The following is a 21359-nucleotide window of genomic DNA, read 5'->3' on the forward strand; positions in this document are numbered from 1 at the left end:
CGCCCACCGTGCACGATAGATAACTTTAACGTATTCTTTTTTAGGGTTTTATTTTAAAACGGGGGGGGGTAATTTAATATAACTTTAGCGGTGCTTGAATAACCTTCTTAAAGGCTATTCACGCATATGTGGGGCTCTATCAGCATAATTTTGCTGATAGAGCCGCTTTAACAGGATACCTTCCTCACAGATAGCAGTGGAAGATGAAGGCAATAAGTGAAAAAAGTTAGAGCTGTCTCTCAGCTCCTGCCAGATGGGTGACCTGAGCCTGGCCCCAGGTGTTATGTGTAATAACAGCCTCTAGGTGTCACTGCGCAGCATGTGTCCGTGAATGAGGCCGGGGAGGAGGGGAGCTGCTGCTGCTGACACTGGCAGGAAGTCTGCACAGGAGGCAGCTTGTCTCTGCTCACCATGGCTGTGTGGACCCGAGCCTCCAAGTCTGGGCTCCTGGAGCTGCTGCTGCAGGACCACTGGGTGCGGGTCCATGCTGAGCTCTCAGGAGAGAACCTGAGCCTGACCTCGGAGCAGGAGCCGGCTGCTGCTGCTGCTGCACTTAATGGCATGAGCAATGGCACGGAGTTGGCCCCAGGCAGTCCCCGCAGGGGCCCCGGACGCTCTGGTGCTAGCTCCCCCCGGGCAGGCTCAGACTGCGGCTCCGAGTCAGGTTTGGAAAGCCCAGGTGCCAGGTTCCCTCTGGATAGCCCGGAGCTGGGCACAGAGCCAGTGAGAAAGGTGAGGGTGGTGAAGCAAGAGTTCGGCGGACTGGGCATCAGCATCAAGGGCGGCCAGGAGAACCGCATGCCCATCCTCATCTCCAAGATCTTCCCAGGACTGGCAGCAGATAAGAGCCGGGCACTCAGGGTAGGAGATGCCATCCTGTCAGTCAATGGTACAGATCTAAGGAATGCCACCCATGACCAAGCTGTGCAAGTGCTCAAGAAAGCTGGCAAGGAGGTGACGTTAGAAGGTAAGACGCTACAGGGTGGGCTGGCTAGGAAACTTCCCTGCACTGTTGTGTGCCCCACACTCTTCCCTGGTTGCCCACTGTAACTTCTGTCAGTAAAGTTGCCATATGCTGATCATGTGACTGGTAATGGATCACAATCATTGCTGATGGCATCTGTCCCATTGGTCAGACCTGCATCAAAGTGCTTGGAACCCCTCTGTCACACCCCACCCTAATATCTATAAGGCTGGCTTTACACTGACAAACTGCATGCAGTTTTTAATTATAGTTATGATTAGCATATGTTTTCAGTTTAATGTCTGTTATCATATCGGTAAGATTCATAGTAACATGTGCTACTTATTACTGCAATTCTAAACTGCATGCGGTTCTCCAGCAAAACAGCGCCGTGTAAACCCAGCCAAAGACAGCTGGTGTAATAATACATTCTGATTGATTCTTCGTACAAACAGCGCCACTCTTGCCCATGGGCTATGTCTGGTATTACAGGGCAGCTCTGTTCACTTGAATAAGCTCCAATACCAGATAGACAAAACAGCATACTTTTTTTTTTCCTAATCTGTACAACCCCTTTAAGAAAGATGCTAGTGTGGTGATCCCTCTTACATTTTCTGTTGGGCACCAACTTGGGTTTTGAGATAACTGTTGGGTTGTATCCACCAGCCCTGGACTAGTAGAGAATTTAGTAGTCGCCCTACAGAATCCTAAGAAATCTTTCATTTAGAGCAATGTAAATATTAAACTATAATGGTCTTTGCTATGTCCTTCAGCCATACCTGTGCGCTGGCCATAGACGATTATCTTGTGTCAATGGACTGCTGAAAAACTCAGCACTACACCCAAGGATGGAACAAAATGTTTGCAATGGCAGGATGTTACTTTATATCCTTCCTAGTTTTATCTCCCTCTGTTCCTTGCACCTTTCTTGCTGTTTGTGTAGCATCGACCATAAAAGAAAATGACCAGATTCAGATCTCAGAACTGGTTGGATAGAATTTTTAACAATAATTTTCGTCTTACGCTGTTCCCTGGAACTTTTCCAAATACTTTTTTTACTGTATGAAATGAACACTGTGTTGTAGAGTCCACACCCATGAGTTTCTGGTTTCAGATCGCATAGATTTTTCGTTTTTGCAAATGGCTGATGTCAAGCCCTTACGCTCCTCAGTTATTAGGGCAGTTAAATTATTAAAAAACTTATCATATGGGTTTTTCAAATGATCTTATCCTAGTTAAAAAGTACCTAAAGGACATGTCCACTTTCTGATAAAGTTTTAAGAAGCATCATAAACTGATGTAACTTGGCAAGTGAAACTCTAAAGTAGCCTGTTCCTTACCTTGGCACAGTCTGAAGCTCCCCACGTCAGTTCATGTGTTCTTCTTTCAAGCACTGGATGCAGTGGCCACCGTATCAATATCTCACAAGGTGGCGTAGGTCATACAATTTACAAACGTGACCGTCTTACAGACTGCGTCTGCCTCTTTTTCTCCAGCAATGAAAGTGTTCGGCATCTGCTCAGATACAGAAGGTTATGCTACATGTATCTGCACATGCTCAAAACACTTTCAGCACCAGAAGAGAAGAGGGTGCAACAAGGGATGTCACGTGGAAAAATCACTTGATGGTTGCCATCTTGGTAGCTATGGATGCAGAGGCTGCTGTGTCCAATGTTTATGCTTGAGTGTGCCTGCTCAGGTAAGGAATGACTTGTTATTTAGCCTCGTATTCCAGTACACACGTCTATGCCTTTTCTGAAATTTTATCGTAAAGTGGTCAACTCCTTTAAAGGATATGTACACCTTTGATCAACAATTTTCACTATACAGTATATGTATACAGTGAATCTTCCCCAAAGACAACTTGAGAAGATCACATCTCTAAAAAGACGACTTTTCAAAGCACATTTGGGTGGCCTTCTCCTAGGGGCTTCATAGTAAAGCTACGTTCACAACTGCAATGGAGTCTCTGTCGCAGTTTTCGCTTAAAATAACCAGGTGAAAAAGTCCTGCAACTCCTACTTTTTCGTCTGGCGGATTCAATGAACAGACACCCAATAGATGCTCTTATAGTCCGTCTGGGTCCATATGTGACTGTTGGTGTAGTGTTCAGCCTATCCATTGTTCTGGTCCTCTGATGGCTAGGCTGACACTAGTGTGAACCTTATGGTAACTTTGTAAATACACAAAGGGGGGACCTGATCAACCATCTACATCAGGTTCCTGCTGTAGATGATTGTAATTGTGGAACAACTTGAGCACATTGCACTCTTGTGTCTGTGCATTGTTCACCACCATGAAAGTGGGAAGAGCGGGGCAGGATGGACTGATATATTTATTATAACCCAGACCAGAAATCTGGCCTGTTGTACAGGAAATCTACGCCAATTCCTTACTGGCAAGGATTTCTATTCTGCCACATGGGCATGCTTCTGATTTATTAAGCGTCCAGAGTCTTACTAATTCAGGTGTGACTTGTGCCAGTTGGGACCTTTATTAATAATAATATAGGAAACGGAAGACTAAATAAATTCCTCCCGCTATGTATCTCTAAATGTGGCGTTTTACAGACCATGCAAAGTGTAGGGAGATAAGCCCAGCAATTTTTAAAACCGTCACAGCATGTCACTTATACCTATGGATACGCCAGTGGTTTCACTATAGGTATAATTGAAGCAGAAGAATGCTTCGGGAAAATCCATGATGTGTTGCCGACACGGTTTTTCCCACAATGCTTTTTGGCTGCAGCCCACTACTTGGGGTCCTAACCTTAAAGGGGTTGTCCGGGATAAACTGATATCTCTAATCTAAGTTAAACACCCTTACCTTCTAAACACCACCTAGATTACTTACTGTACCATAAATCTAGACCGCCATGTGACCACCCAGAGACAGAGCGTCATCTATACTAAACCAATGCCTTTTTTTTTGTTTAAATGTTTCACCTACCCTGGCCTCCTGCCCAAGTCCAATTCATGGACAACCCCTTTAAAGGAGCTGTGCTGAAATAAGAGGAGGTATCAGCATCCCTGTGAATGAGGGATGCTTATGCATAATACTATGAAAAGCAATGGCTAATAGAATGTCTGACAGATAATAGACTGTAACACATTATAATAGCGATCAAGACATTGCAAGTTCAAGTCCCCTAGGGTGACAAGAAAGAATACTGTAAAAAAAAAAAAAAATTAAACAAAGTTTAAAAAAAAAAAAAAAAAAAACATAGTAAAATCATACATTTACCCCATCCCTAAATATTTAATAAACAATAATACATAATACACATATTGTGTATTGCCACATTTGTTCGGACCCCGGCAATAAAACTGTAATGTTATTTTACCTGCACACTGAACGTTCTTTTCCTTCCTAGAAAGGGTTAATAAAAGTTGATCGATGAGGTATATCTACCCCCAAAATGGTGCCATTAAATACTAAGACTTGTCCCACAAAAAAACATGGTCTCGTACAGTTACATTGACAGAAGGATAAAAAATGCTATACAGCTTAGAACGTGATGATAGAAAAACCAAAAAATGGTTTGGTAATAAACAGGCCGGTCACCAAGGGGATATTGGCTCATTGCCAGGGAGGATTTTACAGCCTGTTTTCTACTAAAGGAACTAATAATGGGTTAATAAAGAACATCACAAAAATGTTCACCAAATCCCTCCCCCCCCCCCCCAGTAGTTAAACAAAAAAATCTGCAACGATGTAAAGCGGACCCTAGACATCAAATGATTATTGGTCACGATAACTGGATAACCCTGGGAGTCCCTTCATGTTGGGAGTAAAGGTGATAGACCATATGACCTTACACTTTGGGGGTTCTGTAGGTTTCTATAGGACAATCCCAAAGCTTTGTACTGTCAGGTACGTTCTTGGGGTCTTGGGCCGAATGACCAGTCATCTCTGACCAAGTAGATTTCTATGAGTAGCTTAAAGGGAATATGTCTCTTTGAAAAGCCCGGTCTGCATGCAGCCCGCTATAGAGGAGGCGAAGCCTATCAGATTGATATAGAGTTGTTGAAAAATTCCAGTATGATTTGTGAGTTATTAATTTATATCTCTGTTTGTCCAGGGCTTAGGAGTCAAGTGGGCGGTCCTAATCAGGGACTGACAGCCATCACTATCCTTGTGCATACACAAATAGCTGTCAGTCACTGAATAAGACCACCAATTAGATTTCTAAGGCCAGATCGTGCAGAAGTGACAAGCCCCCGCTCTATAACATGCTGCCTGTATTTTCACTATAACAGGTTCCCTTTAAGTGCTCACTTGTTCCAGAAATTGGGGTGTGTTCGGTGTAAAGTTTCTATTTCTTTGTATGCGCTCCATAGTTGCCAAAAACAGAACTTTCTTCAGCAGTGTTAACCCTTCATGTGCTGGGTTATCTCTCATTGCTTTGCACTCGCCTCACAGAATGTAGGGATTTGCTGAGTCTGCTCCTGACAATACTAATCGGTTTTAACTTGGTATTAATATTAACACCCCTCCTGACCCCCCGCTGAAAACTGCTGTCACCTTCCATAGAGCATAATCTGGTTCATTGTGTGCTATTCAGGCTGAAAAGGAGGTAGATTCCAGTGATGGTTTGTTACGTTGAATCACAGACATGGGTTATAACATCCTAAAGAGGGGATTATGTCATTATCCAGGGTGCTGCTCTCTCATTGGTGGGCTCCATAGGGCTTCTGTAGATACAGGCACGCTCCGTTATCAAAAATTCTAAACATTTGCAGTAAATGTGGGATTTGTTTCATGAAACGGTTAAGAATAATAGGAGTTTGGCCAAAGGAGGCGCAGTAATAACATTTTGTTAATTATCTATTAATGGCAGCTATGTGGGCTGTAAGGCATGTTAGAAATCACAGATGCCACCATGGTGGAGAGCGATGGAGACAGGAATTGATCTATAAACTAGGTACAACAGGAAGCTGCTCAACCGCATTACCTAGGCATCCTTGTATTTGGTGGATTACAACTCCCAGCATTTACAAGAGTTCATGAAACTAGCATCACTAGCCCTAACCTGGAGAGTGGCTACTGAAGACATTGTCTTGCATCACCCTTAACAAAATGGGATTGGTTAACCCCTTTAAGCTTTCTTTACATAAAATCCCTTTAAGGCAGGGTCATCATGACAATAATGCTATAATTTGGATGGAATCTAGCATGACATACAGGCTGTAAGTATATGCTGCGAGTTATAGTAGCACAGTTTCTGGATAGGCACAAGTTGGAGATGGAGACCACCAGTGATCTCCATGTTTCCACAGCTTGAGACATATAAGTAAGAGCTCAGCATCTGGTGGACAGGAGAGGCGGGGGTCTCTTGGCACAGGGTGTGTGCTGAGTGTGTAACCAGCATATGCTCGGCATGTGACTGACACATAAATGTTACAAGATGCTTGTGTTTACTCAGCTTCATAAAACTTTAGAACTTTCACAGCTGGGTAAAGTTTGGGGGATTTCTTGGAAAAAAAACTGTGAGGTCCATCTATAATAAAATTATAATATGTTATTATGCAAATTGTAGAAATTATAGTTTATTAAGCAAACGATTGTAATATAGTGGCAGTAATCCAACATTCGGCATAAAGATTCCTGTGAAATATAGTATTGCGTGGCTTTCTGGAGCTCTACAGAATGAGACTTTTTGTAGTTTATCCCTACATTGGTTTATAGAGGGATCATTCTGAAATTGATTGTAGTTAGAGATTTTATGTAGTTACAAAGTATAGCTGATTTCTTAATGAAACTGTGCCACACTGTCCACAGGTTGTTTGTGGTATTGCAGATCAGCCTCATTCACTTTATGAAACTGAGGGCCCCATTCACATCAGTGTTCGAGTTTCTGTTCAGGGAGTCCACTTGGGGACTCCTATATGCATTAAAAGGGAAACTACATGGACTCCATAGACTATATCGAGGTCCGTGTGGTATATCGAGAGAAAAGTGCTGCTTGTCCAGGTAACCACTTTTTAATGGATATAGGTGTCCGTTCAAGGGGTCGCCATGTGGACTAACCGAATGCCGATGACAATTGGGCCTGAGCTACAATAGCAGACAAAACTCATAGACTAAAAGCAGCCATGTGTTGTAATTTTGTTCCCCTTTCATTAGGTGATAATAATAAGACACTGTAAACTACTTGTCTCTTCTAGGGTAAAGGTAATTTTCTCTCCTGCCTACAGATATTTTTATTGTACAGTATTTTATTAGTCGTACTTTGATCTCTTCTTGTCCACTCTTTCATGAAGAGCTATTCCTAAGACTTTTTGGGCCAGCTGACATAAAGTGATCGCCAAGTAGTGATATTTCAGTTATACCAACCCTCACCTACATTAGAACAAGAGATACGTCTATCATATTGATTGTGGAAATTGCCATCTGCAGGCATTAGCTCTGGTAACTATTGTACACAACCTAGGCGTCATACGGGGGAGAACCAACAGATCACTCAGAAGCTATAAATCTAATAAATGCTTCCAAATAGGGCTGTGCAAGAAATCAAATAAATTCCACTAAATCGTCATTTTCCAAAAAAATCAAGATTGTGATTTTTTTTTATTTTTTTTAAAGTCTGATATATCCCATGCACGCTTTATCCTTCCTGCCGCAAACTGTGATCAACGGTTTCTTCAGTGTAGTCAGTGGTTGGGACTGGGAACTCTGCATCAAATATACAGTATGTGACTATATGGCCCTATGACAGATTGCTGAATATTTTTCATTTCTTTAAGGACAACCATAAAAATTAAGACTAAAATCGAGAATCGCCCTAAAGCTTGAGATTTTATTTTTAGGCAAAAAAATCTCCCAAGCCCTCTTCAAATTGTGAGCTTGACTCTTGAAAGTCACACACATATAGCACAGTAGAGGTTGCAGTCCGCACATTGTGCCGCAGCATGCATGTCACAGGCAGTCTAAAGCAGAGTGTTACGGTTATACATATCTATATCTAGATAGATAGATAGATAGATAGATAGATAGATAGATAGATATAGATTTATACACATGTATAAAGAGTCTTTGAAAAAAAAGTAAGATCTACTAAAATGCCATTTGGGGACTTTAAAATCGCTTTGTATGTATGCCCCCCATCATTCTTTAGGACTACCTCACTTGGGTAATCCAGGTGAATCCGTCCAATCCTTCTTGTGCTCAGCCACAGTTGAGATATTGAGTAGAGCTGCACAGGTGTCAGTTTACCTTTTTAAGGGTGTAGTCAGCGAGTTAATGCTTTTGCAGAATCCTATGGGGATATAATTGGAGTTATCTGAGCCCTACGGCCTCCAGCAAAAGGGATGGCAAATGCTTACGTGTAATCTTGTTATGGGATGAGAAGAAGTCATTAGATGTGATGGTGTATTTGTTAAATTGAGGGGTCCATATAGTGTCAATTGAATCAAGGGGGCTAGATGTAGCTTGCACTCCCTTCTGATTTTGATATATTGGCGGTGAGTCAGGGGTAGAGTCCTGAAGGACTGTACCCTACATCCATTAGTCCCTAAACTCTGCAGGAAGCAGGTATATGTGAGCCCTTTACTGATGCCATTACTCAATGTGCTACTGCTCCCTGACAGTTCTACTTTAATGTTATCATGTGGCATTGGTGTATTAGTTGTGATGTAATTAACAAATCCCAGCAATGGGACCCCACACTCACCTACCAACTAAAGGGGAATTTAGATATTACACCCCCCACCTCCACCACTTTGGGGCACTTCTCAGCCCTTAATTACATCTATATGCCTTAGTAGGACTGTCTCTTTAATTTAATTTTTTTTTGGACAATTATGAGAGTTTTATCTTTTCTCCATAGTGACTTTTTTCTTGTCACCAAATTTGGTAGAAAAATCTCCAAAAGCAGGAACAATAGGAACATCTTGGTCTAGATCATTAACTCTTGCGCAGATTTGATCCAGTAAGTGACTGAGTTATCCATAGACAGTGACGGATCCAGGCTTTGCGGGGCCCTGGGCAATTGACTTTGGCGGGGCCCTACTTACCAGGGGGTCTGGGGGTTCCCCCCCCCCCCCGGATTTTTTTTTTTTTAAATTAGCCCTAAAAATGCATTTTTGAGGCGTTTTTTTTTAAACTAGTTAGCTGTGTTTGACCAACTTATAAAACTGACCTTATTTGTGTACTATTAGCTGCATTGGGAGTGCGCACGCAAGGCCAGCGGCATAGAAGCGACGTCATCTCGCTGCTGGCTTTGCATATGAAACCCGCCCACCAATTGACGCAAGAAAACCAGGAAGAAAGAAGAGTTTACAGCAGCGAAGACTGGTGAGTAAGGGACATGGGAATACTCCTTTATGGGCCTCGTGCTTCTAACCCATACCTCCCAACTTTTGAAGATTAGAAAGAGGGACAAAATGTGCAGCGCGCTGCTCGTGCCGCGGCAAACTTAGCTCCGCCCACTTTTATGTTGACCCATTCATTTTTCATGTGCTCCCACACAGTATAATCCTCCTACAGTCAACCGTAAATTATGTCCCCCCTCCATCTCTCCCCTAGTTTCATGTCCCCCCCTCCATCTCCGTCCCCAGTTTCATGTCCCCCCATTTCTGCCCAGTTTCATGCCATTCTCCTCCCCCTTCATCTGCCCCAGTGTCATGCTGTTCTCCCCCCTTCATCTGCCCCAGTGTCATGCCGTTCTCCCCCACCCTTCATCTGCCCAGTGTCATGCCGTTCTTTCCCCCCTTCATCTGCCCCAGTTTCATGCCATTCTCCTCCCCCTTCATCTGCCCCAGTGTCTTGCCGTTGTCCCCCGCTTCATCTGCCCCAGTGTCATGCCATTCTCACCCCCTCCCCCTCCATCTGCCCCCAGTTTCATGGGCCCCCTACATTATGTTCCACCTAATGTTTAACACAAAAAAAACACACTCAACTTCCCTCGCTCCCCCGCCGCTCTCTCCGCAGTCTCACTTGCTCACATAGTTGTAGGGACGATGTGACGTCATCACATCGCGGCTACAAATGCCGGAGCGCAGCGTTAAAGCAGGAGCTGAGCTGTGACAGCTCCTGCTTTAAACGCATATGTATTCAGCTCATCGGCATCCGTAGGACACCGATGAGCTGAAATCGGGACATACCTCCTGCTGACCGGGACCGTTTTGTTAGGTCTGGGCCGCGCCACGGGTACGGTTGCCTGGCTCGCTCAGCCCTGGATCCGCCCCTGTCCATAGAATGTAGTTAGCACACGGTTTATCTGTTGGAAATTATGCATTTAACTCATTGGTAATTAAACAATCCCCCCTGTTTCAGCTCTGACAATCACCCAACTTTACTGGTAATTGATGATTTGTTTGAATATATAAGGACAGGTCATTGTAACCTATTGCAGTAATTCTGTCCTCAGTGGCAACAGGTCCTGGAGTGAGACCCTTCTTTGCCCCTTTCCATACTTTCTCCTTTTCTGCACCTCTCCATTTATTACACTGTATGATCCTTCTCTACCTTATATGGAGACTCTCCCTAATCCTCCCTTATTCTGCAGCAAGCAATATAATCTGCAGTTAGATAGCAGCTTCAGACCAGATTAACCCCTTCATGCCACTGTGGAACGAAGGGGGTGGCGGTGCAGAAGATGTCTTGCAGTCACCATCAGGCTGTCTTCATTACTTCATCTTTTATTTGTTCTGGGGACTCTATTTTAAGGAAAAAATAAGAGGAATTTTTCAACACATGTTATGCAATAGCCAGTATGATTGGTAATCTATTTCATAATAATTTCTCCATAAATTCTAAAAATCCTCAGTAAATTTTAAGTTCTCCAGTCATCAAATCCTACTTAGCTATATTTCAGAAATAGAAGTGTTAGTTTTTGGCAAATAACAAAATAAGCAAATGAACAAAAGGTAAATCTAAATCAGATCAGCATTTCCAGACATCTCAACTCACCTGGCTTTCCCAGGAGCCTCCTGGTTTTCAGGCTGCCTGCCTGATAACCTGAATATTCTTCATTTTCAGGTCATGTTCACACTAGCATCTGATATCCGCCCAGGGTTTTCCGTCCTAATCTGCAGAGAAACCGGATGGAGGACGGTATAGAGGACAGCTTGCCGGTGGTCAGTTTTAAAACCCATTTATTTGAATGGGTTTTTAAAGCCGGTGTCAGTATGTATCCTCTCCGCCTGGAAACCATTTTTTTTGCACGGACACAGTTGGACATGCAGGACTTTGTGTCCATCCAAAAAAAAAAAAGTTTTCCCCGTGGAGAGGCTGCATACGGACACCGGCGGTTTGCTTTAAAAACCCATTCAAATCAAAACCGTCCCCTATCCGGTTTCTCTGGGGATTAGGACGGAAACCCCTGGGCGAACAGCAGACACTAGTGTGAACGTTGCGTCACACCCTCATTAGTATTCTCTATGATGTCACTTGAGTGCATTGAATACTAATGAGAAAGTTGCTGGCGGACCCCTATGCGTATCCAAAAAACAGATGCATATTTTTATAACAATGGCATGCTCTTATTAAATATATAATATAACTAGAGATATAGATGTACACTATATGCCAGCACATTGCATCGTTTTTTTTTTTTGTTTTTTTTTTAATCAATGGAAGTTTTGTAAGGGAAGAAAACCTTCCATTGAGAATGATAGATTCAGTAGAGTGACTGACCTGGGTGACTTGGATTCTAGCTAATGGAAAAAATAATAATAATAATAATAATTATATATATATACATTGTGTGTGTATTTATAATGTATTTTAGGAATTAATAAAACTTTGTGGTAAGAAGGTAAATTACAGTATAAACAAATTTTAATAATACTTAAATGGTTGTGACAGAGCATGGGAGGTAACCTAGGCATACTTGATATTGTCATAACTGTTATGAACTACACTATAAAACTTAACACAATATTTAACTTGATAACTACATAAGGAAAAATTGTGGAAAGACAGGATCACCATAAAAATATTGTATTTATTAGTAATCAAATATAAAAAAAACACCAAAATTGTAGTTCATATAAATATCAAAATACTGGTTAGATATAGGAGGACCAATACACCACAAAATCCGGTGAGCGGCAGGCAACAATGAACAGTAAAATATAAACATGCAAAAGTGTAACAAAGTGTATAAAACAATAATATTATAATAATGTGTCAGCTAGCTGAAAAATATATGCACAAAAATATAGTAGCAATACCCATTAATAGGGAATACACACATGTAGCCATATACACAAGTGGAAGCATGGTAGCTAAATAATGAAGTGAGTGCAAGGCCGAATAGACAATACAAGTAAGGCATGACACAAAGATTAACAAATGAAAGACTTTGAACATAATATATAGCAGAAATAATAATGAATATGCCTACCAAAGACCCTGACGAAGCCATCCTTGGTGAAATGCGCGTTGGGCGTTCAGGTCTTTGGTAGGCATATTCTATCTCTATTAAGGGGTATTGCTACTATATTTTTTGTGCATATACTTTTCAGTGACGCTAGGTTCACACCTGCGTTCATCTGTCCGTTCTGAGCTTTCCGTCTTCTGCATGCCAGAAGTCGGAAAGCTCAGACCAGGTCCAGCCGTGAGCGGCGGTGAGCGTTTTAGGCTCTCCGCCGCGAAACCGGATTTTTTAATCCGGACACAGAGTACTGCATGTCCGACTCTGTGTCCGGATTATAAAACCCGGTTTTGCGGCGGAGAGCCTAAAACGCTCACCGCCGCTCACGGCCGGACAGCTTTCTCACCCATTCAAATGAATGGGTGAGAGAGACTCCTGCAGGTTTCCGTCTCCTGCTCTGTTTTAGGCAGGAAACGGAAACCTGAACTACGGAGTGCAAAACGCAGATGTGAACGAGCCCATAGCTGACACATTATTATAGTATTATTGTTTTATACACTTTGTTACACTTTTGCATGTTTATATTTTACTGTCTATTGTTGCCTGCCACTCGCCGTATTTTGTGGTGTGTTGGTCCTCCTATATTTAGCCAGTATTTTTTATATTTATATGAACTACAATTTTGATGTTTTTTTTATATTTGATTACTAATAAATACAATATTTTTATGGTGATCCTGTCTTCTGACAATTTTTCCTTATCAATAATTGGGTTTTCACCTTATCTAAGCCTTTGCGTTGCTTTTGTCGTCGTTAATCACTACACAGCTTAATTATTTAATTTATTTTAATATCAACAATCTGGGGCCCAATATTATTACATGTGGTCTGAGTATATTGGGCTGTGCTCTTTTATAAAGGACATGCCTGACTTTTGAACTGCGTTGTATAATATTCTTTCTTTCCTCCTACAGTGCGTTTCCTGCAGGATGTATCTCCCTTTATTCGGAAGGCGTCTCTGGTGGGTGATCTTCCCTGGGACGGTTGTGACCTCCGCAGTCCTGCACACAGTGATGCATCTAGTTCTCCCAAACACGGCTCTAGAGACTGCAAGGTCATTCCCTTAAAAATGTGTTACGCTGCAAGAAATCTGAGCATGTACGACCCCGAGGGACGGTCAGTGACAATGTGTGCGTGACTCCAATGTTCCTGTTTGTCTCTGTTGGAGGTACATGTAGTAGTGTACCTCATGTCTATTCTCCATGCCTCTTATGTCTACGTTTCTTACAGGCTGGTAGAACTGCGCTCACCAGATGGATGTCACTCCCTGGTGCTCCGCTGTAGAGATTCAGCCTCTGCTCTGTCCTGGTCACAGGCCCTGCACAATAACATTACAGCTCTGCTGCCACAGGTCCTGGCAGAAACCCAGTGCATGCTGGGGGCTGCAGCCGATGACCTCAGATATTTAGGCTGGGTAGCTGAACAGGTGAGTGTATGGTCTTCTATTTATGAATTTGCAGAATTTTCCAAATATATATGAACGTCCTCATTGTTTATTGATAACGTCTTTAAATTTCTAATCTATTGTTTTATGTTTCTCACCATTTTCAAGATCTCTTCCTGCTGTCAATGAATAGAAACATCTTCTAGACCTTCTCACAGCTGAGGGATTACTACAGTTGTATCTCTGCTGTCCTGTTAATTTGCTACAGTTATTGTCTAGGCTGGATACACAGAAGCAAATTCTCAGCTTTGAGAAGTAATAGCAGTTGATGATCAGGTCTCCCTACACTGTCTTTACCCTCATTATTTTCCATCACAGATCTCTCAGGACGATGGACGGGCTTTATGGCATGCAACACTTGCTGTTGTTTCTCAGAAGGATTTTCTTCTCTTTGAGGGAATGCCCAGGACAAGGGAAGAGTGGGCACATCCAAAGCACAAGCTGCCTCTTATCTCCACAAGGTGAAGGAATGTTTTATAGGTGTTAATATTTACTCCAGTGCTGCATTCACAATTGTTATAGTTGCCATTGGTCAGAAAACAGCATTGCAATTTCCAAGCTCAAACTGTTTGCAGGTACTGAAGCAGCAAGGAATGTTGGTACATTTGTTCCCTGAAGCCCACAGAATCTGTAATCCAGCTCTGGGTTAAAATCAGGGCCACAAGTGCTATGAGGCGAGATAAGCATGTCTCCTTAGTCGGCAGGTTGTAGAGTTGCTGAAGTCACAGCAGTGGTGCCTCCACGTTCCCTGGCTGCTGTAACAAGGGTACACCGTGCACAAGGTTGTGACAAAACTTAGTTGATTTGTGGAATGAGAGCAAGTCCTCAGGACACAGGAGCAGTTGCTTCAGATCACTGCCCATTACTTACAACTTTTCTGACAGAGCAGGGGACTGGGATCTGAAGCTGCTGCTTTTGTGTGAGTGAAGTGACACCGCTCCTTAACTTTGCTGACAGATTGGAAAACATGTGGGGATTGGAAGCATCTGCTTCTGTAGCCTATCAGACACTGGAGGGGAGAGAATGAGACACCGGCTATGTGGGCGATGATCTGAAGCAGCATGTGTCTTGAGGATCCCCTCTCATTTTGCAAATCAATTGACTAAGTTCTGTCATCCGCCAACCTTGCATAGGGCATGTCCCAAGCTACTAAGTCTATGGCACAGTAACCTGCTGGCAAGTGTATTTAGCCACTGAGCCCTTGTACTCTGGCTAGTGTCAGGCTCCACTTAGAAGTGCCAGTCTTAGGAATGCTCCCTCATTCCTCTTATGTTGCTGTTTCCATGGTTACACATGTACTACCCTCCTTTTCACATTTGTTTTTTATCACATTAAGGGTAAGTTCACACAATGAAAAGTGAAGAGGAATTTGATGCCGATATCTGCCTCTAATTCCTCTTACTTTTTTGTTCCCCTACCCCACAGCTGAATGCTGAAGCAGAGCATTGGCATTCTACCACATCTTTCTGCCGCTGAATTTGTTCCACATCCAGCTTCGATCTTGTTTTCAATGGGAGCAGGGGTGTAACTATAAAAAACTTTTGACTTGGGTAGGGGGGGCCTTCTCACGGCATGCACTATATGGCCCCTAGACAATATGTCATTTAGCAGCCCCTCCACATAGTATAATGCCTAATAGTGGCCCCTCCACACAGTATAATGTTCCATAGCAACCCCTTCACACGGTATTATGGCCCACAGAGGCATCTTCACACAGTATTTTGCCAATAGTAATATTGTACTTGGGTAGGGGGGCTTTTCAGACCCCAGAGTATAATAATCAGAGGCACAGGGGAGATGAGAACCATAAAAACCAATGTTACTTTCATAACCTGGGCTCTGTTGCACTTCCCGCTACTTTCGGCCCTATTCAGTGTTGGTACAGACGTCACGTGGGCCAGGCTGGCTTTGCATGCATAATAATGCCGGCATGGCCCACGTGATGTCTGGGACATCCCCAAAGAGGCCCGAAGACTGCTGGGAGTCATGCCGAATTCCAGGGTAGGTGAGTAACACTGTTTTTTATGTTTCCTCACCTCCCCTGGGCCTCCAATCATTATACTCCGGGGTTTGAAAAGACCCCGGAGTATGATAATAGCAGAATTTGTTGGGGTTCGGAGGCCCGCGGCCTTGCTTACCAATCTCCGCTCCTACTCTCAAGATATGGGACGCAGAAGGGGAAGCAAAGGAGCAGGAGTATGGATCGGTAAGTAAATAGGGCACGTTAGCTGCTGGGGTTACTCCAGCAGGTAATGGTCTATTATAAAACAAAAAACAAAAACTGTGCTTACGCCACTGAATGGGAGTCAGAATCTTGGCAGAATCTGTGACTGATTTTGGGGTGAGGTAAGGTCAGATACTCATTTTGCCTCATGGCATCCCCCTCATTTCAGTTTACACCTCAGGCAGCAGACAAATGGGCATCGGCCCTGGTAATAGTACAGGCTGCAATAAGATAAGTAATGTAGTGCATGTGGAGAGTTTCTGGACTGAAACCTTCATGTAAAATTTAAAATGTAGTACATAAGGGTGGACCTGACTTTTAACAAGCTTCAGCCAAAATGTGTATACTTATGTGGCCATAAAATTGGGTGGTTTTTTTCACCTATAATACAGCTTGACATACACCTCCCTGTAAACGTGCACGCTGTGGTTGGCCATGTGCCTATATTTATTTTAGTAGGGATAGCTTCAGCCAGACACGACTTATCTCTGGCAGAAACATGTGATTAAGATGTATCACCATTTTAAAACCAGATAAATGAAATGCATAACTTTTAGCTAATCTGGTTTTATTTACTACTTGTAGTTTTTTTTCTACAATGTATTCATTTTATTCTCTGTACATAATTATTGGGATGGCCATCTTTCCTGAGATTTTCTTTTGGTTTATATTCGGCATTTAGTGATATGTTTTACAGCCTGGTCATGCCCATAGCCAGCAATATTCTGGATCCAATTCATGGGAGTTTTATAGAACAACTCTGTTCAAGCAGAGGCAGTAGATAAGCTCTGACATAATCTATTGTCATTTATTGTATGCAATGATATGTCAGTGGGCTTATCTATAAAGGTGTTATCCTCTATTGTAAGTCTCTGTTTTGAAGTGAATGCTGCAAAGCAAACCCCTACAGAATTGACAAGTATATGTTTTTTTTTCTAAGAATTTCTTTATTAAGGTTTTTCAAAAGAAAGTAGAAAAAGTACAAGCAGGCAAAGTGTGTAGTATAAACACTCACGATTAAATGGGGTAAATCTTTATGTGACAGAATGTGCTATAAATATTGCATAGTACAGTGAATGAGAGAAGTGATAGAAACCAAGAGTGGCAAAAAAAAAAAAAAAAAAAAAAAAGAGGGAAGATGGGAAACAAGGGAAGGGACTCCCTGGAACACAAACTCAGCTACTCAGACCACACAGAGTAGCAGTGTTGCAAACCAGTAACAAACATCATTAATCTATCACCTTGTGCAACGTTTAACCAGGTGTGAAAACTGGTGCTCAGTTCAAGGCTAGGGCCCAACTTTGTGGAAACGCAGATTCTTTGTTTTTTTTGAGCCAAAGCCAAGAATGGCTTCAAAAAGAATGTGAAATCTATAGAAAGTTCTTATACTTTTACCTTCTGCTCAATCCACTCCTGACATTGGCTCAAAAAACTGCAACAAAATCTGCAAAAAAAAAAGCTGCGTTTCTACAACGTGAGGCCTTAGCCTAAAAGGGATGTGGAGTAGCCAAACCCAACCTAACTGGTAAGGTAATGTAACAGTTCTGGACACTAGAATCAAAGTGATACTATTAAAAAAACAAAAACAAACTCGCTTTATTGCAAATTGTTAAACATATTAAACAATATAGATAATAGAATACAGAGCAATTACAAGCTGTGTGCTGTACAATACATACAAAAACTGGACAAAATAAAAACTAACAACTAGAACAGTGCTACAAAGTACGAAGCGAAATATATCCAGGGGAAAATCCAGGCTGGAGAGCCGAGAAAAAGACAGAATGCAATTTGACCTGTAGAGGGTGAGAACAAATAAAAAAGTACAAAGACATTGCTCTATCCAACCCATATACCGTCACCATAAATGGTCTGTGAGATAATGTGAAGGTCAAAATTACAAGTAGGGTTATAGGCACTCCTATTAGCTTCCCACCACTTACACAATGAATGTATTAAGAGCTGTATGAAAAGATGGGGCTAAGTACAAAGTCAGCGGTGAATTACACCAAGCTGCGACTTCAGTCCAAAATAGAAGGCTACCATAGATTCTAAGCAGATTCTACTGATATTATTTGTTGTAGATGAGTGAATCAGGGAAAGTTCTGCTGTCACAATGTGAAATGCTAGATCCTGCAGTGATGAGATGTATGCCTTCAATTTGTCATCTGTCGTGTTGAGGCTCTTATATAAGAAACTTCCTGTTTTGCCGAACAGGAAGTGTAATTGTGACATATCCAATGTATTCTTTATATCTCCTCTTTATCAGAAAGGATTCGATCCCATCTATAATGAGCACAGCATCTGAAGTACTAAAGCAGTCTATGGATAATCTAACTTTAGACTGTTTTATTAGTTGGCATAGACTGGGACAGAAAATGCACCAAAATTTTGCCCTAATTTTTTACGCACTGTGTCACAGTTTAGGCCACATTCACTTTCCAATAAGTCACACCCTTTTCCCGTGAAGTAACACCTCTTTGTCATACAAGTCATAAATGTATCTAAAACACTTGATAAATGTAGTGTAAGGTATGTTAGTTTGTTGTTTCATAATGGCATCAGACACTGCGGAATAGAAAGGTCTTTCAGCATTGACTCTTAGACTCTAATGTATACTATTGTCAGAGCATGCAGGGAACTTCTTATTCCGTAAAGCATGCCATGTGAAGATTTTTACAGGGGCATTTCTGGAACCGTGTATAAAATTCTATAGCAGTATGCCTACAAATTGGTGTCCAAAAAAAAAAAAGTCAGTGGTATTTAGGGGGGAGGCGGATCGGGTATTTCAGGCATGATGTGGCATCTAAACTGGCCCCATATTATGGCCATCTGGAGGCAACTAAGGGGTTACAAATATTTATGGAAATAACTTTAAGTCACTGCAATAACTTTTAATGAGATTTTCAAAATTGGATACTAATATATATATATATATATATATATATATATATATATATATATATATAATTATATCTGTTCAGGATTATTGATAAAAAAAAAAATGGTGATGAGCCCATATGTTTTGGTTTTTATTTATCAATAATCCTGAACCGATTTTATATATATATATATATATATATATATATATATATATATATATATATATGTGTTATGTATTGGTGTTTCTCATTTTAGTTTTAAAGCATTATACCTTTACTTTCAGATTAGTACACTCAGGACCTGGGCACAATTCACCCTCTCTGGGACAACATCTAACATTTGCCACTCGTACAGGATGCCCACAAGGAATCGATATGCGTGTCTTCCGAGTGGAGAATCAGCGGGATCTTTCTGCTTGGACAAGAGCGCTAGTACAGGGGTGTCACGCATCAGCTGAGCTCACACGAGAAGTTACAATTAGTAAGTCAATATACATTTGCGCGTAAAAAAAAAAAATATTGAATGGGGGAAATTTAATAGTGCAGTCTTAAATATAGACCGTGGAGAAGATGTGCCAAATTGGAGTGGACAACCCCTTTAATTTGAGCAAGTTATTCCAAATACACATTGAGCCATGATTATCTCTTAGACAGTCTTTCCTGGTCATGCAAATGGTACTGGGAATACTAACACATCTCCCAGGATCCTGCCATCACCTCATGAATTACATTGGAAAGTTTTCTGAGCTCTTTGTTATGAAGCTATTTAAAGTGTTGTATATTGTGAAGTATCATTTATAAATGGATGCGATAATATCCAATATGCTACCGTCAGTTACCATAGTCCCATAAGATGTTCTGATGTATTTTCCTGGTAACACATGACTATTCTATCTATTAACAGACTGCTCTTTACGTGGGGAAGCCGTCTCCCTCTCTATCCATTATGACACCGGGTTCACAGTGTGCCGGGGGGGCCCTTCAGGTCCTGTCATTTACAGATACCCATTTGAGAAGCTTCGCATGTCGGCAGATGATGGGACCAAACATCTTTATCTGGACTTTGGAGGACCAGAGGGAGAACTGGTATGTGGCGTGTTTATTATAATGATATACTTTATATGGTTTCTTCACTCTTATTATGGTACAGATGTGGTACACCATGATAACTGGCAGATCATCCCAAGTAATCTAGAGCCTGCTGCACCTGCCATACTTGTTGCATTTGACACTCCTATGGCCGCTGACAGCGATTTCTCCCACTTAGCTCGTACCCAGGCACATGCTTGCCTCTTCTCCTGGTATACTCCTCTCTGTATTCTGGTTGCGCTTGCCTGTAGCCTATAACAAAGTCATCTATGCAGCATCTGTATTTATGTAACTTAAATAATGTGGTATTTGCAGCCATTCTAATAACTTATGTTTTCTCACAACTGTCCTTCAGGATCTGGAATTGCACACGTGTCCGAAGCCTGTTGTTTTCCTGTTGCACACATTCCTTTCTGCTAAAGTCACCCGGATGGGTCTGCTGGCGTGACCCTAGAGTGCCCTCCACAGGACACACTCTCCATAGGGCTATCCTTATAATCTGTGCCTTCCAGTGACAATCACAACACCTACGGAGGGACGATGTATAGCATCTGCTCTTACTACATGTATTAACTGAGGAGCCATACTGTTTTGTGTCCACTGCTGATGAGTGACCACACTGAACGACAGGACCCCCTCCTCCCAAAGATGTGAGCGCACTATCTACAACTAATCATGTTCGACATTATCATGGGACATTTGCTGTTTGTTTTGTTTGGGGAGGGTTCGCCTTACCCCAGAATTACCGACACAGTGCCTCGTGTCCTTATTCACTACAACGACTGAAGTTTTCCTCTGGGAATATGAAGCCATATTGTTTTTATGACCAAAGTGCCTTTTATGTTATTGCTGCCTTAAATTTTTATTATGCACAAATCATATTTATAGAGGATATAGAAATATATATATACATATGTATAGATCTACACACTTATCTGCAGCATTACATAACACATATACCAGTTCTAGACACAGGTTTCTCACAAGCAGCCGTGAGCCACGATTTGAGACTTTTTGGCTGCTTCCAGGTCTTTGTTTAAACCAAAAGCTGTCAAGTTTGACCAAAGATTATACTGGGCAAGGATATTTGTTATGTATTGTGCAAAAGATAACTTGCTTCAATGAAAAATATATGTCATTTAAAGGATTTATGTTTGCTTTTCTTATTTTATTTTTTACCTCCCTTCAGTAAAACCTACAGATATGACTGCACAGATTTTAACATTTACTTCTATATTCAAATGGTTTTATGTAAAGACTTCTTATTAATTACATAATGATAAAGCTCTGCAGCTTTCCCATATACTTTAGGCTTAAGTTTCAAGATCTGTGCTTTCTGTCAGTGACTAGGAAGCATTTTCTTCATGCTACGTTCAT

At 41.7% G+C, this 21359-nt stretch overlaps 1 protein-coding gene across 1 annotated transcript; it reads left to right on the forward strand.

Moving 5' to 3' along the window:
* Positions 1-398: 398 nt before the first annotated feature.
* SNTB2 (syntrophin beta 2) lies at positions 399-21123 on the forward strand. The gene is made up of 7 exons (XM_075281979.1): positions 399-967; positions 13258-13459; positions 13574-13769; positions 14106-14248; positions 19178-19374; positions 19798-19979; positions 20338-21123. The coding sequence occupies exons 1-7, from the start codon at positions 412-414 to the stop codon at positions 20428-20430; spliced, it is 1569 nt and encodes a 522-aa protein (XP_075138080.1). The 5' UTR covers positions 399-411; the 3' UTR covers positions 20431-21123.
* Positions 21124-21359: the final 236 nt, after the last annotated feature.

This window comes from Leptodactylus fuscus, chromosome 7 (genome assembly GCF_031893055.1).
Source record: "Leptodactylus fuscus isolate aLepFus1 chromosome 7, aLepFus1.hap2, whole genome shotgun sequence".
Lineage (NCBI taxonomy): Eukaryota > Metazoa > Chordata > Amphibia > Anura > Leptodactylidae > Leptodactylus > Leptodactylus fuscus.